This window comes from Dipodomys spectabilis, unplaced genomic scaffold (genome assembly GCF_019054845.1).
Source record: "Dipodomys spectabilis isolate Male_0828 unplaced genomic scaffold, ASM1905484v1 ptg000006l, whole genome shotgun sequence".
NCBI classification, from domain to species: domain Eukaryota; kingdom Metazoa; phylum Chordata; class Mammalia; order Rodentia; family Heteromyidae; genus Dipodomys; species Dipodomys spectabilis.
The window spans coordinates 12,062,791-12,076,170 of record NW_024870683.1 but is presented as its reverse complement, the minus strand read 5'-3'; the positions used below and the strand labels follow the sequence as shown (position 1 = coordinate 12,076,170).

The 13,380-nt window shown below is 34.5% G+C and overlaps 1 protein-coding gene across 1 annotated transcript in view; it reads left to right on the top strand.

Annotated features, from left to right (window-relative positions):
- Erp44 (endoplasmic reticulum protein 44) overlaps positions 1 to 13,380 on the top strand; it is a 68,935-nt gene that overhangs the window by 38,601 nt on the left and 16,954 nt on the right. Inside the window, exons 5-10 of the mRNA XM_042695276.1 lie at positions 4,968 to 5,152; positions 6,357 to 6,472; positions 9,543 to 9,600; positions 11,722 to 11,838; positions 12,038 to 12,149; positions 12,978 to 13,119. Of these exons, the coding sequence (XP_042551210.1) occupies positions 4,968 to 5,152; positions 6,357 to 6,472; positions 9,543 to 9,600; positions 11,722 to 11,838; positions 12,038 to 12,149; positions 12,978 to 13,119 (730 nt within the window). The remainder of the gene's footprint in view (positions 1 to 4,967; positions 5,153 to 6,356; positions 6,473 to 9,542; positions 9,601 to 11,721; positions 11,839 to 12,037; positions 12,150 to 12,977; positions 13,120 to 13,380) is intronic.

Sequence of the window (13,380 nt, the reverse complement as noted above, 5' to 3'; positions counted from 1 at the left end):
GCCCAAAATGTAATTTTTTTTGTAATCTGCTTTGTCGTAATTGTTGCAACAATAGCAATAGATTCGAAACCTATGACATCCTACTTGGAAGTGGAAATTCTTCTATAGATGCCCTTTTTGGCTTTTAGTGACCCCAATAATATTGTTTGTAAGTAATGCCACTCTTATTTTTTTGTTCATGTATATACTTCTTTTTTCATTCCTTTTTACACTTAAGAACTTCAGTACATTGTTATATAGAAGTAGAGAGGTATCATGGACATCTTTATTTCTTTCTTGAGATCAGCAACAAAGCTTTGCATGTTTAACTATCAAGTTGTTTAAAACTAAATATTCAATATTAGCTTAAACAAGTTCTCTTCCGTTACTCTTGGTCTGCTAAGAGTATTTAAGCAAGAATGGATGTTAAATGTTTACAGATGTTTTTCTGTTAATTTTGAGGTTGTAGAAAATTTCTTTTCTAATGTTCAGTGTATTAATTGGCTTTCAAATAAAGCTAAACTGGAGTGCTAAACAAAATCTGGCTTATGATGTATTAATCTTGATTTATAGTGTTAAATTAATTTTGTTAATACTTTGTAGTTTTGCATTTACATTTATAAGATTAACATATACTTTTTCTCATAATTTCCTTTCAGATTTCTCAAAAATACTATGTTGACCATAAAGCTAGTTGTAAAGGGTTAGCTCGTTTTTGTATTCCATGGAATAGTTTGAGGAAACTTGACTTTATTGGCCTTTTATAGACTTGGTAAAATCTTCTAGTGAAGGTATCTAGAAATGGTGTTTTCCTAATAGGGAAAACCAATTTAGTTTCAAGGCTGTTTTCTATTTCTTCTAGGGGCAGTTTTGATAAGTATATTTTCATATAAATGTTTCAATTTTCGTTTAAATATCCATTCTTATTGTCATTAAGTGATTAGCAAGAGGTATCATGGTAAAGATTTTAAAAGCACACTCTTGAAAGAGGGAACACATTAAAAGTTCATACTAAGTTGGGGATGTAGGTTGATGGTAGAATGCTTACCTAGCATACAGAAGGATCCGTGTTCATTTAATCAGTACCATAGAAAAGATGTTACTACTTCTAATTCAAATTAAATATTGTAGGATTTTTTTTTTTTTTTTACTTAGACACTCTTTAAAAATTAACAAATAAGGGGCTGGGAAGATGGCTCAGTGGCAGAGCGCTTGCCTTGCATGCCTGAGGCTCTGAGTTCGATTCCTCAGTACCACATAAAGAAAAAAGCCGGAAGTGGCACTGTGGCTCAAGTGGTAGAGCGTTAGCCTTGAGCTGAAGAGCTGAGGGAGAGCACTCAGGCCCAGAGTTCAGGCCCACGACTGGACCCAAAAAAAAAAACAAATAATATATGTTTTTATTATATACCCTACATTGTTCATCATTATCACAACTAACTATAGCTATTATCATAATTAACTATAGCTACCTTGCTGTATGAAAATTTCTCAAACTTTATTCCCACTATCTAACTGTATTAATCTGCATCTTATTTCCTCCTCCTACCTAGCTACTGGCCTGTGGTAGTCACCATTGTAATTTCTATGAGATCAATTTGTTAAGAGAATTTTGCTATGAATAAGGTCATACAATATTTGTCTTTCTGTGTCTGGTATATTTCATGTAATATAATATCCTCAAGTGTATTTGTGTTGTGACAAATAGCAGGATTTCATTCTTTTGTATAGTTGAATAATGTTCCATTGTGTGTATATACTACATATTTTTCATACATTTGTTGATTCTACATTTTGACTATTATGCATAGTGTTGCCATAAACATGACTTCTTTCTGCATACAGATTTTATGTCCTTGGATATATATCAATATGCATCAACATATACATATATCAATATATTTATTTTGAATTCTTTGAAGAACTTTAATACTGTTTTTTATAATGACTTAAAGTCTCTTCTAGGCTGGGAAGGTAGCTCAGCGGTAGAGTGCATGCCATGCAAGCATGAGGCCCTGGGTTTGATTCCTCAGCACCACGTAAACAGAAAAAGCCAGAAGTGGTGCTGTGCCTCCAGTGGTAGAGTGCCAGCCTTGAGCTGAAGAGCTGAGGGACAGCGCCCAGGCCCAGAGTTCAGGCCCCATGACTGGCAAAAAAAAAAAAAAAAAAAAAGTCTCTTCTATTAATGTTTTTTGTTTTGTTTTGTTTTTGGTTGGTCATGGGGCTTGAACTCTGGGCCTGGGCGCTGTCCCTCAGATCTTCAGCTCAAGGCTAACACTCTACCACTTGAGCCACAGCGCCACTTCTGGCTTTCTTGTGTTTATTGGAGATAGGAGTCTCACGGACTTTCCTGCCTGGGCTGGCTTTGCACTGCAGTCCTCAGCCTCCTGAGTAGTGTGAGCCACCAGCACCCAGCACTTCTATTAATATTTTTAAATTTATTTTTATTGTATTTATATTATATTTATTTTATTATATTTAATATCTTTATTATATTTATATTATATTTATTTTATTATATTTAGTATATTTATATTATATTTTAATTCAACATGTCAGTTTGTAAATACAATGCATCTTGATCAGTGTCATCCCTTTATTATCATTAAGTTAAATTCCCACTGAAAGTATGCAAGGCTCCCTTTTCTTTATATCCTTACCAGCACTTGTTTTAAAAATCTTTCTGATGATATTCCTAACATGACTGAAGTGATTGATATTTCATTGTAGTTTTTAAGAAAATCTCTATATATGCAAGGCAAGCACTGACCCATTGAGCAATATCCCTAGCTTCTCATGGTAATGATTTGCATTTTCCTGATGATCACTGATGTTGAATATATTTTCATATACCCTTTGACTATTTGTATGTCTTCTTTTGAGAAATATCTACTCAGAGCTTTTGCCCATTTTTTATTTTGCATGTTTTTTTTGTTTTTGTTTTTAGTTCTTTGTGCTGGTAATAGAGCATGAACTCAGGCTTTGTCTTTTGAAGTCTTTTCTTCTTGTTTATGTATTTGTTTGTCACTGCTGAGGATTGAACCCAGTGTCTTTTTCATGCTAAACAGTATTCTGCCAATTAGCATTTGAATTCTTATCCAGAAATACCCTTTTCTAGTCCAGTGTCATGAAACATTTTCTCAATTTTGAATTTTTTCTCTTAATCTGAAAGTGTTCATTTTTAATAACTAGCATAATTATTTATGTGTTTTGTAATATAATATAAATGTTAAATTTCAAAACAGCAATGCAGCTTCTAAATTTTTAATTCACGTTTGTCTTAAGGTTAAACATTTCAGTAGCTCTGTGGTCAAACATGCAGTAAAGACATCTAAATTTCTTCTACCATTTCCCACGACTAGTATTTTGTGGAGGTGGAGGTGCAAGGAAGTATATATGTACAAACAAGCATATACTCCAAGTATATTTATGTATGTGTATGTACATCTGTATTTATGTTCTTCTCTGACTTCTTCTCCCTGTTTCTTATATAAAGATTCTATCCTCTACACAATTTCATTTTCTCCATCTGGCTCTTTTCACTTGACAGTATATCTTAAAACATTGCACTTTAGCAACATATAGAAAGTTTTTCTTTATGTAACAGTAACAACGTAATGCTTCCATGTGTGAGTATACAACACTTTATTCAGACAATTTCTTTTTGATGGGCATTTGGGGGATTAGCAACTTATAAGAGGTATTTCCCATTTTCCATGCCATAACATTGCTGCATTCTTTAACCCATTTTAACAACATTTTAGTTAAAATTTCCATCATTCATGTAGCACTGGAAAACTTTATTTTGTAATACACTATATTTCAGCATATACTGGGTAATAAATGTATTTTTTCAATTGGGAAAGTTAAGTCCTTCCTTCCTTTTTTCTTCCAGTTTTTTATATAGAGAGTAAGTCCAAGAATTGTAGTCTCTGCCTTATTACAAATGTCCCTGTGTAACTTAAAAGACTCTAAACTACCCCTCAGTTTGGAATACCAATTTAATTTCATTACTTCTTTGTTCAGATAGTAGTAGGATTTCAAAGGCATACTCTCTCAGTATAACTTATTAGCTGAAAAGGGCTTACAGCTGAGTTGCTATCATCTGGTTTAAGGATATGTCAGCTCAAATCAGACTAATTATTGTCTAAGTTTAATATGTATTAAGATAAATGGATAATTCAGATTTCTCTGATTTTTGTGGATAAAGCATTCTTCAGTCTCACATATGAGACTGAAGGCATTCCCTTTGTTTACTCAAATCTTCTGTGTAAATAATCTTATTAATGAATCATTTTTTTTGTGAAGCCCCCTGAAATTTACCAGAGTATTATATGATCTCAATTTCATAGGCTTTTCACCACCCCTTTTCTGCTAACCCCATGTTCTATCCTTACTTAACCTCTACTTTTCCTCTAATATTCTTTTACTGCTTGTCTTGGAAAGAAAATAATACAATCTTACTTGTCAAAATATTATTGCTCTTCCTGGGCAGTGCAGAGGCCTTAGAGTATTTAATATAATTTACCTCCTGCATATCTCCTCTTCTCTAGCTTATATGCTAATGTGTCACTGTCATCTATTTTAATGTATTTCATACCTCACAGGGCATAATTATTGTGGCTTTTTGTAGTCAGATATTTCACACTTACTATACCATGCATTTGTATTATCATTTAATCTATAAAATAAACTTATATAATAGAAATTATTATCCTTATTATATTAGATGAAGAACTAGGGCATAACTAGTCTATGTGAATTAGAAGTTTACACAGAAAGTGGTAAGTTTGGGATTTAAACACAGGCAATGGGAGTCAAGCCTGGCCTAATAATCAGATCAAGCTCAAGGTATGACAGTATTTTTTTCTTTCTCTGAAAAAGAATGGAATAAACAAAAAGATCTCACCAAGTAATTAATTGTAAGATTTTTACTGTTGGGTTCATGGATTCAGGAAGTCAAGTTAATTTTTTTAAAAAAATTCTTCTAGCTGATATTGCCCAGAGATACAGGATAAGCAAATACCCAACCCTCAAGTTGTTTCGTAATGGGATGATGATGAAGAGAGAATACAGGGGTCAACGTTCAGTGAAAGCACTTGCAGATTACATCAGGCAACAGAAAAGTAACCCCATTCAAGAAATTCAGAATTTAGAAGAAATCTCCAATCTTGATGTAAGTTAACTTTGAGTAGATCAAATGAGCATTACCTGTTTAATTAAGGTGAATACATTCTAATGTAAACAAAGAGTCTGGGTATTCTGTGTAATTATATATTCTATATAGTTTATTATAATGTACATACTTAGATATTTCTTAAGTTCTCAAAGTGCAATATTTTATTGAATTTCTGGATAAAATATTTAGTATACAGTAAATTGCACTGATTTGAATTTATTGAGGGGAAAGAGAAACCTAATTTATAAACAGAAGTTAAGGTCAAGCATACAACCAGAGTTTCTATATTTTCCTTGGTGATATTCTTCAGATTATCTGTTTTAATTACTTGAAATCAGCTATCAAAATTTTAGTGTCCTCAAATACCTTTCTTAATCAATTTTCCTTGTGTATTAAGTAGTAAAAAAAAAAATAGCGTACAACAAAAACAAAAATAATTGAGTTTGGGCTTTATCACAGTCACTGATTTTGCTGTCATTTTGCTATACTTAACAAACAATAAGGTGCCCATTTATCATTTCATGGATACTGTCAGAAGGCACTACATTCTCTGTCAGAAACAAGGGACTTTATTGCTCACATCACAAGAAGTGATGAACATGTTTGCACCTGTGGAGGGTAACACAGAGGGCCAGATAGATGGGTATGTGCAGTGGGTTGTGTGTTAGAGAAGGTGATCAATGAGTTTGAGAATGTGGAAATCTGCTTTTGTAATATATATATATATATATATATATATATATATATATATATATATATATACATTCCCAAGCACAACCCTGGAAATGATGTAGGTTGAGAGTGGTCAGTGTTAAGATATCTATCTAGAAGCATAAAAGACTGATAGAGGTGTCTGCTAGCAGCCGTAAATTATTAGTTGAACAACTGTTTTAGAACATTTTAGACTGTCATTTAAGAAAAGATGATCATTGATTATATTTCTTGAAATTTTAAAATCAAATGCTAGAAGGAAATGTTTATAGTTAGATTTTATAATAATCAGTGCTGTTTTTCAATTCAGTTTAATCTTTAATAGTTTCAGACTTGGTTTTAAAAGCTTAACATGCCTTTATAATTATACTTCAGTTGGAGATAATTGAACAACAGCTGGAGCTGTTTGTGTACTCGAGCAGGGATAAATGAAATAACATGCTTGTAGAGGTATAAATGTTTGCAAATAATTAAATATTTTATTTTACAGCGCAGCAAAAGGAATATCATTGGATATTTTGAGCAAAAGGGTTCAGACAATTATAGAGTTTTCGAAAGAGTAGCGAGTATTTTACACGATGACTGTGCCTTCCTCTCTGCTTTTGGGTAAGTATGTTAATGGAGAGCAGTGGGTAGCTTGGCTGATATGTTAGGCACTTTTTGAAGATGACCTCTTTAAAGATAATATCATTTCTCTTTTTTATATTTTTTGTTGTAAAGATCCTGTACAGAGGGATTATAGTTACTTGAGTAAGGTAATGAGTACATTTCCTATCGAGCATTGTTACCCCCTCCTTTGTTTTTCCCCTACTATCCCTTCCCTCCTCGCGTCCCCAACTCCCAATACCATTTCTCTTAAATTCACTAACCAATCCTTGTACCTACCTAATTTTGAATTATTTTTAAGGGTTAATAATAATTACGTGTGGGGCTGGGGGTTTAGCCCAGCGGAAGGGCGCCCGCCAGGCGTGCGCAAGGCCCTGGGCTCGATCCTCAGCCCTGGGGGAAAAAAAAAGGAAAAAAATAATTTCGTGTTTATTTTTTAATTTACTATTTATTTATTTATCTATTTATTTATTTATTTGTCAGTCGTGGGGCTTGAATTCAGGGCCTGGGCACTATCCCTGAGCTCTTTTGCTCAAGGTGAGTGCTCTGCCACTTTGAGTCACAACGCCATTTCTGGTTTTCTGGTGGTTAATTGGAGATAAGAGTCTCACAGACTCTCCTGCCCTGACTGGCTTTGAACTGCAATCCTCAAATCTCAGCTTCTGAGTAGTTAGGATTACAGGTATGAACCACTAGCACCTGTCTGTGTTTATTTTTTAATATAGTATATATATATTGGAATATAAGAGGAAAAGAATAAACAAATTAACATTGAGTTCTTTCATGCTTTTTGTTCAACTCATTTACTGACCTTCAGCCCATGCCAGACAAAATGCCCATCTGTGAGGCGTTACCAGACTCTCTGATAGAAAGCACATGCCATCTTTCTAGTTAGAAAGCTTGGGCTTTGTTGTTGTCCTTCATCTCCATCTCTTCACACCTTTACTAGTGTCTTCCAGGTCTCACAATAATAATTCTTCCTTTTTTTTTATTACTGTGCTAAAGATGCAAGGCAGAGCCTCACATATGCTAAGCATGTGCTCTACCCCTGAAATATGCCCCCAACCTAACAGTTCTCCTTTCTGAGACTACCGTCTTCAGTACTGTGGTCCTTACTGTCCCTCTGGGGCTTTAATCCATCAGTTGTCTCTACTTGGTCATGTTTTCACCTTCATCCTTTTCATAAACTTCTTACAAAAAAAATATTTCTCTTTCAGACCTGATCTTTTGAGCTTTAATCCCATCTTTATCTTTTCATTCCCGTATTTCTCAAATATTAGTTTAAGCTTTGTTACCTTGATTTTCTTAAACTCTTACTGGTAACAACCCTTAATCTCCCAGAAGCTGACTTCACTTCTCTCTGATGAAACTTGTCTCTGATGAAACAACCCCAAAATGACTCCTCTTCCACTAATCCAGAGACTTTTTTCCAGTTTTAATCCTCCTCAGTTTTTCTGAAGGATGTGACCTTTATCTACCCTTTCATTTCTCTGATGTGTTAACATTCACTTTACATCGAATCCCTCTGCTTTGCTCCTTAACCTCTAACCTCTCTTAGCGTTCTCTCTTTTTAAGTTTTTTTTTTTTTTTTTTGGCCTTTTTTCCTCCAAATATAATCATTCTGTTCTTGGTTCTGTCCTAGATTAGCTCAACTACCCTTTGCTTCGTGAAATGTCTTTCTCTTTTGTTTTTTTGACTCATAACTACTGAGCTTAATTGCAGTAACTATCTTGAATAAGACCCAGATTTCTTGCTCAGTTTATCCTCTCTATCTTACGATATTTTTCTCCTCACTTCACTGCATTTGTAGATCTTATGTATATGTTTGTGCATGTGTATGTGTGTGTGTTCCTGTGAGCATTACCAATGGGTTTTAAAAATCAAGAGTAGATGGGGAACTCTCCATACCCTGGGCTTCTCATATCACTGTTCTCCAGCCACTCCGACCTCCTTGCTGCTACTCCTCAAAAAGAGCTGGCCCATTTCTGCTGTAGAGCCTTTGCCCTTGGTGCTCTGATACCTGTAAATACTTCCCAGAGGTCATTGCATCAGAAAGTCATTGTGAACTTTCTAACCTTATGGAAGCAGTATTACCATTATTCAAGTTTTCATTCTTACACCACTTACTTTTCCTCATGACCCTCTTCTTTTAAAATCATGTGTCCTTGGTCTATATTTCCTCACCAAAATAAACTCCATGAGAGAGAAGGTTTTGTTAGTTGATTCACTATTTCATATCCAGTGCCAACACTATTCTTGATATAAAGGAAGCATATAGCAGGTGGGTAGATGGATCATGTTCCTTTCTGGTCCCACTGTCATCAGCTTATGTTAGCAACTCTTGTTCCTTTTCTTAGACTACTCTAGTGAGAAACTACTGATAAATTGTTCATTTAATCTACAAATTATCAACAGAAGGAAAAAGTTATCCGTTGGACTTAAAATTTGCTATAGGATTCTTTAACCAAATATTTATTGTGCTAGATAAATGTTTACTGTGCCAGATCAAATATTTGAGGCTAGATACTGTACTAGACACTAAAAAACCCCAATAGACTAATTTTTAAAAGTTTGTTACGGAACTGTATTTTCATGGCGGAAGTTATTTCAGTTAGTATGTTTTACAAGTATTAGTCTTTAGAAGTAAGTAATAGAAAATTAATGACTGAGTCTGTCTTATAAAAGACTGTATTTTATTAGTTAGTGTGACCAAACTAATATCCTCTGTCCATAGTTGGAAAATGGTCTGAGGTCAAATAGCCTTAATGCTAACACTGCCAGTTGAAACTAATAAAATGCTAGTCACAAAAGTAGCAGACTAAAATTTTCCTTTCAAATGCAAACCTCTTAGAATGCATCAGAATAGAGTGCCTACCTAAATAATACTTTCCTTTGTATTACATAATCATCAGTGGGAAAGATGATAGAGTAGTATTTATTACAGTCCTTATATCATTCATTTCAAAATTGATGGCTAACTCTGCTTTGACTTTTGGATATATTGCTCTAGTGTTTTTCTATATATAAAAAAAAAAAAAAACCATTATTACTGTTTTTTCCTTCCTGTTAGGGATATTTCAAAACCAGAAAGATATAGCGGAGACAATATAATCTACAAACCACCAGGGGTAAGTTGCTGTTCCCTAGTATATAATAAGATACTCAAATGCATGAGTAATTCTGTTTTAATGTTTGTGAAATCTCAGAACTTTAGAATAGGAAGGCACTTTGAAACACCATTTTATGCTAACCCAAATATTTCAAAGTGAAGATAGAACCACAGAAGCCTAAAGTACACAGGCATTTATTTATTGGCAGAACTGGGATTAAAGATCTCAGGTCCCTTTCTCTCCACCCCTCACCCCCACCCCTAACCTCTTGCATGCAGTCTGGGAGCCAAATTTTAAAAATTCATCAGTGATCTATGTTTGTCACACTTACCTGTAATGTTCCAACCAAATTTCCATATTTCCTGGGATATAAATTGGCATCATACTTGTTAAATAATACAGGATACCTAAGTTGTGTTAACCCTTAGCTAAGATGTTTTAAGTGAGTCTAAATGTAGAAGTCGCTGCTTCAGTTCAGATGATGGTAGCTACAACTAAGAGGCAAAAATCATAGTGTTATCCTAAACACCATTACAAACTGACCACGCAAAATAGAAATCTATGCCTATTTTTTTAACTCATAGTCTTAATTTTAATGTTGTTTTGACACTAAATTTTTATGCAAGATGAATTATCATTACTATTGTTTGCTTAAAAGTTCATTTCTTGTTCAAATAATAACTCAGGCCATTTTCTGTTGCTGAAAACAAAATACCTGAGGTTAGAAACTTCACAAAGAAAACAGGCTTTTAGGGGCTGGGAAGATGGCTCAGTGGTAGAATGCTTGCCTTGCATGCATGAGGCCCTGGGTTCGATTCCCCAGCACCACATAAGAAAAAAAAGCCGGAAGTGGTGCTATAGCTCAAGTGGTAGAGCGCTAGCCTTGAGCTGAAGAGCTGAGGGACAGCGCCCAGGCCCAGAGTTCAGGCCTCATGACCAGACCCCAAAAAAAAAAAAAACAGGCTTTTATACCTTACACTTTTGGAGGCTAAAAGTCCCAAGTCTGGTGGCCTGTCTGTTTAGCCTTTCATGAAGGGTGGCCCTTTTTATTATGTTGCAACATGATGGAGAGTCAGAAAGAGAAAAGGCCATGAACAGAAGGGTGCCCATAGCAAGGTAAGAAACCAGCTATGAGGGGACAGCCAGTCTTGTTCTTTTTATGACAACACATTGTCATAAAACTAAGTGAGGTACTGCAAAAGCTACATTAATCCAAGGGCAGTGTTCCCAGTGACTTAATTCCCCTCTATCACTTTCTACTTGTCAAAAGTTTTACCACTTTTCCTATCACTATACAAGACCAATCTTCCAGCATATGACGCCTGGGGGACACACACTTAATCCATATTGAAATCACAGGAGATGGGTATCTGCCTGCATTTTCTGTATGTAAATTTCCTTAATGGTAGTTTACAAGTATCATCATCTCTAGATTTTCAAAATTCAGTAGTGTCTCCCAATGTAAAGTGGTCATTAATAGCACAGGCTCTGTTCTTATACTGCCTGGCTTTGACTGTCAGACTCGCCACCTTTTAGATGGTGTACCATGGAAAGTTTCTTAGCCTCTTTGTGCTTCAGTTTTTATCATTAGTAAGAATAGAGAATGATAGTAAAAGGACTTGCAATGTAGGGTCATTGGGAGTACTAAGTGAATCAATATGTAGAAAGTACCTACTACAGGCCTACTTCCTAAATATTGAATATGAGTAAATGCAGAAATAAATTTGTAAGTAGTTAATATATTAAAATCGCATGTCTGAGATCTATATAGCATTTTATATATGTCATTTTCCAAGTTTTTCATTGTCCAAATGTTCTTGTAACATTTTCAATGAAAAGGAATCTAATTTATTTGGATAATTACTCTTTTCACATTCCTACCTGCTATTGGTGAAGATAAGTTAATTGTTATAAATATAAGGAAAGACTTATGTATCAGAGACTGAATTAGCAAGTTCCTCATAAACACAGTTAACTTTTTTTTTTTAACTGTTTTTGGCTTTCTTCCTTATAAGTTTCTTTTTTTATGTTTTTTAAAACATGTTCTGTGGAGTTTATGGGTTTGTAGAAAGATTTTAAGATGTGCTTTTGCCAGCACCAATTAGATTTGCTTAATTATTTTCTGTTTTTATTGGATAGCGTTCTGCTCCAGACATGGTGTACTTGGGGTCTATGACAAATTTTGACCTGACTTACAATTGGATTCAAGATAAATGTGTTCCACTTGTCCGAGAAATAACATTTGAAAATGGAGAGGTATGTGCTAGAGTGTTTTGGGTGGAGAGGAGAGTGGATTCATTCTTGTGTAAGGCTAATACACATGCCATTAACCATTCTCTTCCTGGGATCTTGCAACAGGGGCATTACATGGTTGGATACTCAGTTGTTCTTATCTGAAAAATAACTAGAACTGAATGGAGAGACCAATAAATTCTTAGTGAATTCTTCTCTGCAGGAATTGACAGAAGAAGGACTGCCTTTTCTTATACTCTTCCACATGAAAGAGGATACGGAAAGTTTAGACATATTCCAGAATGAAGTGGCCCGGCAATTAATAAGTGAAAAAGGTAGACAGGTTAAGGTGTTTATTTTCATTCTTCCTTGCTCTGCTTTTCCCTTCCTTTCTCCTCCATCACATTCACATCCACATAAACGTATTTGGGCTAAAAGTTTAACAAAGATTTCAAACATTTCAAATATTGGGGTGAGAAGATGTTGATAGGTATATAAAGAAGTGGGAAGGTTTTTTTTTGTTTGTTTTGCTTACTTTCTGTATGCCTGTTTTAGAGAGAAAAAGTCAAATAGCATGAAAAGTAAGGTCATGAATGAGTACTATATGAGTTAGGGCACTTTCTCCTAGCAACTTAATGCTTGTGTGATACCTCACATTCCCAGAGGTTCGTGCTTATTGCTTATTTCTTAGTGATTTACTGAGAATTTGTCTCTGGAATGTGAGGCATTAACAGCTTCGCCTCTTTTGTTAGGGAAGCAAGTCAATCAAAATCAGGCAACAACATCGTATAGAGCTTCCCATGTTAGTCATTTAGTGAGAGGCTGCAATGAAGATGGTCTCACCAAAACAGCTCATATATTGGTTTGAGGAATTTGCTGCCCAGAATGTGGGTAATGTGCAGAGCATATGATTACCCATTAAATCCACAATAGCATTTGGATTTGAGTGTTACTATAATTTTTGAGGAAATTATATTCTGCCGTGAGAACTAAAATCCTACCTCTTTTAACTGTTACACTGTTTAGGTTGTAGTTTTATCTGATCTATATTACTCTAAAGAACGTTAGTGTTTTTTATTTATTATTTCATTTTTGTGAGTTTATAATCTTCATATAGTCAAGGAAATTCTAATGTACTTCTCAAAATTCTGCTTCTTCCAAAGGTACAATAAACTTTTTACATGCAGATTGTGACAAATTTAGACATCCTCTTCTGCATATACAGAAAACTCCAGCAGATTGCCCCGTAATAGCTATCGACAGCTTTAGGCATATGTATGTTTTTGGAGACTTTAAGGATGTATTGTAAGTATTCATTTTTACTTTATAAAAAAGAAAATTGAATTTAAATAATTGTTTGAACATTTCAATCCTGGGTTATGAAAGTTGTATTTGTTTATTGGATAGAAGAATTTGAGTGGTTTCTGTTTCTTTTCACAATATAGTGTGGTGTAGCTATAGAATTACTGTATATTTATGTAGAAATACTATTTAGGTGATTGAGAGGTGACTATAGCTTGGAAATCAATCTCTGGGGGGAAAATTGTGTTCTGTGAGACGTTAAAT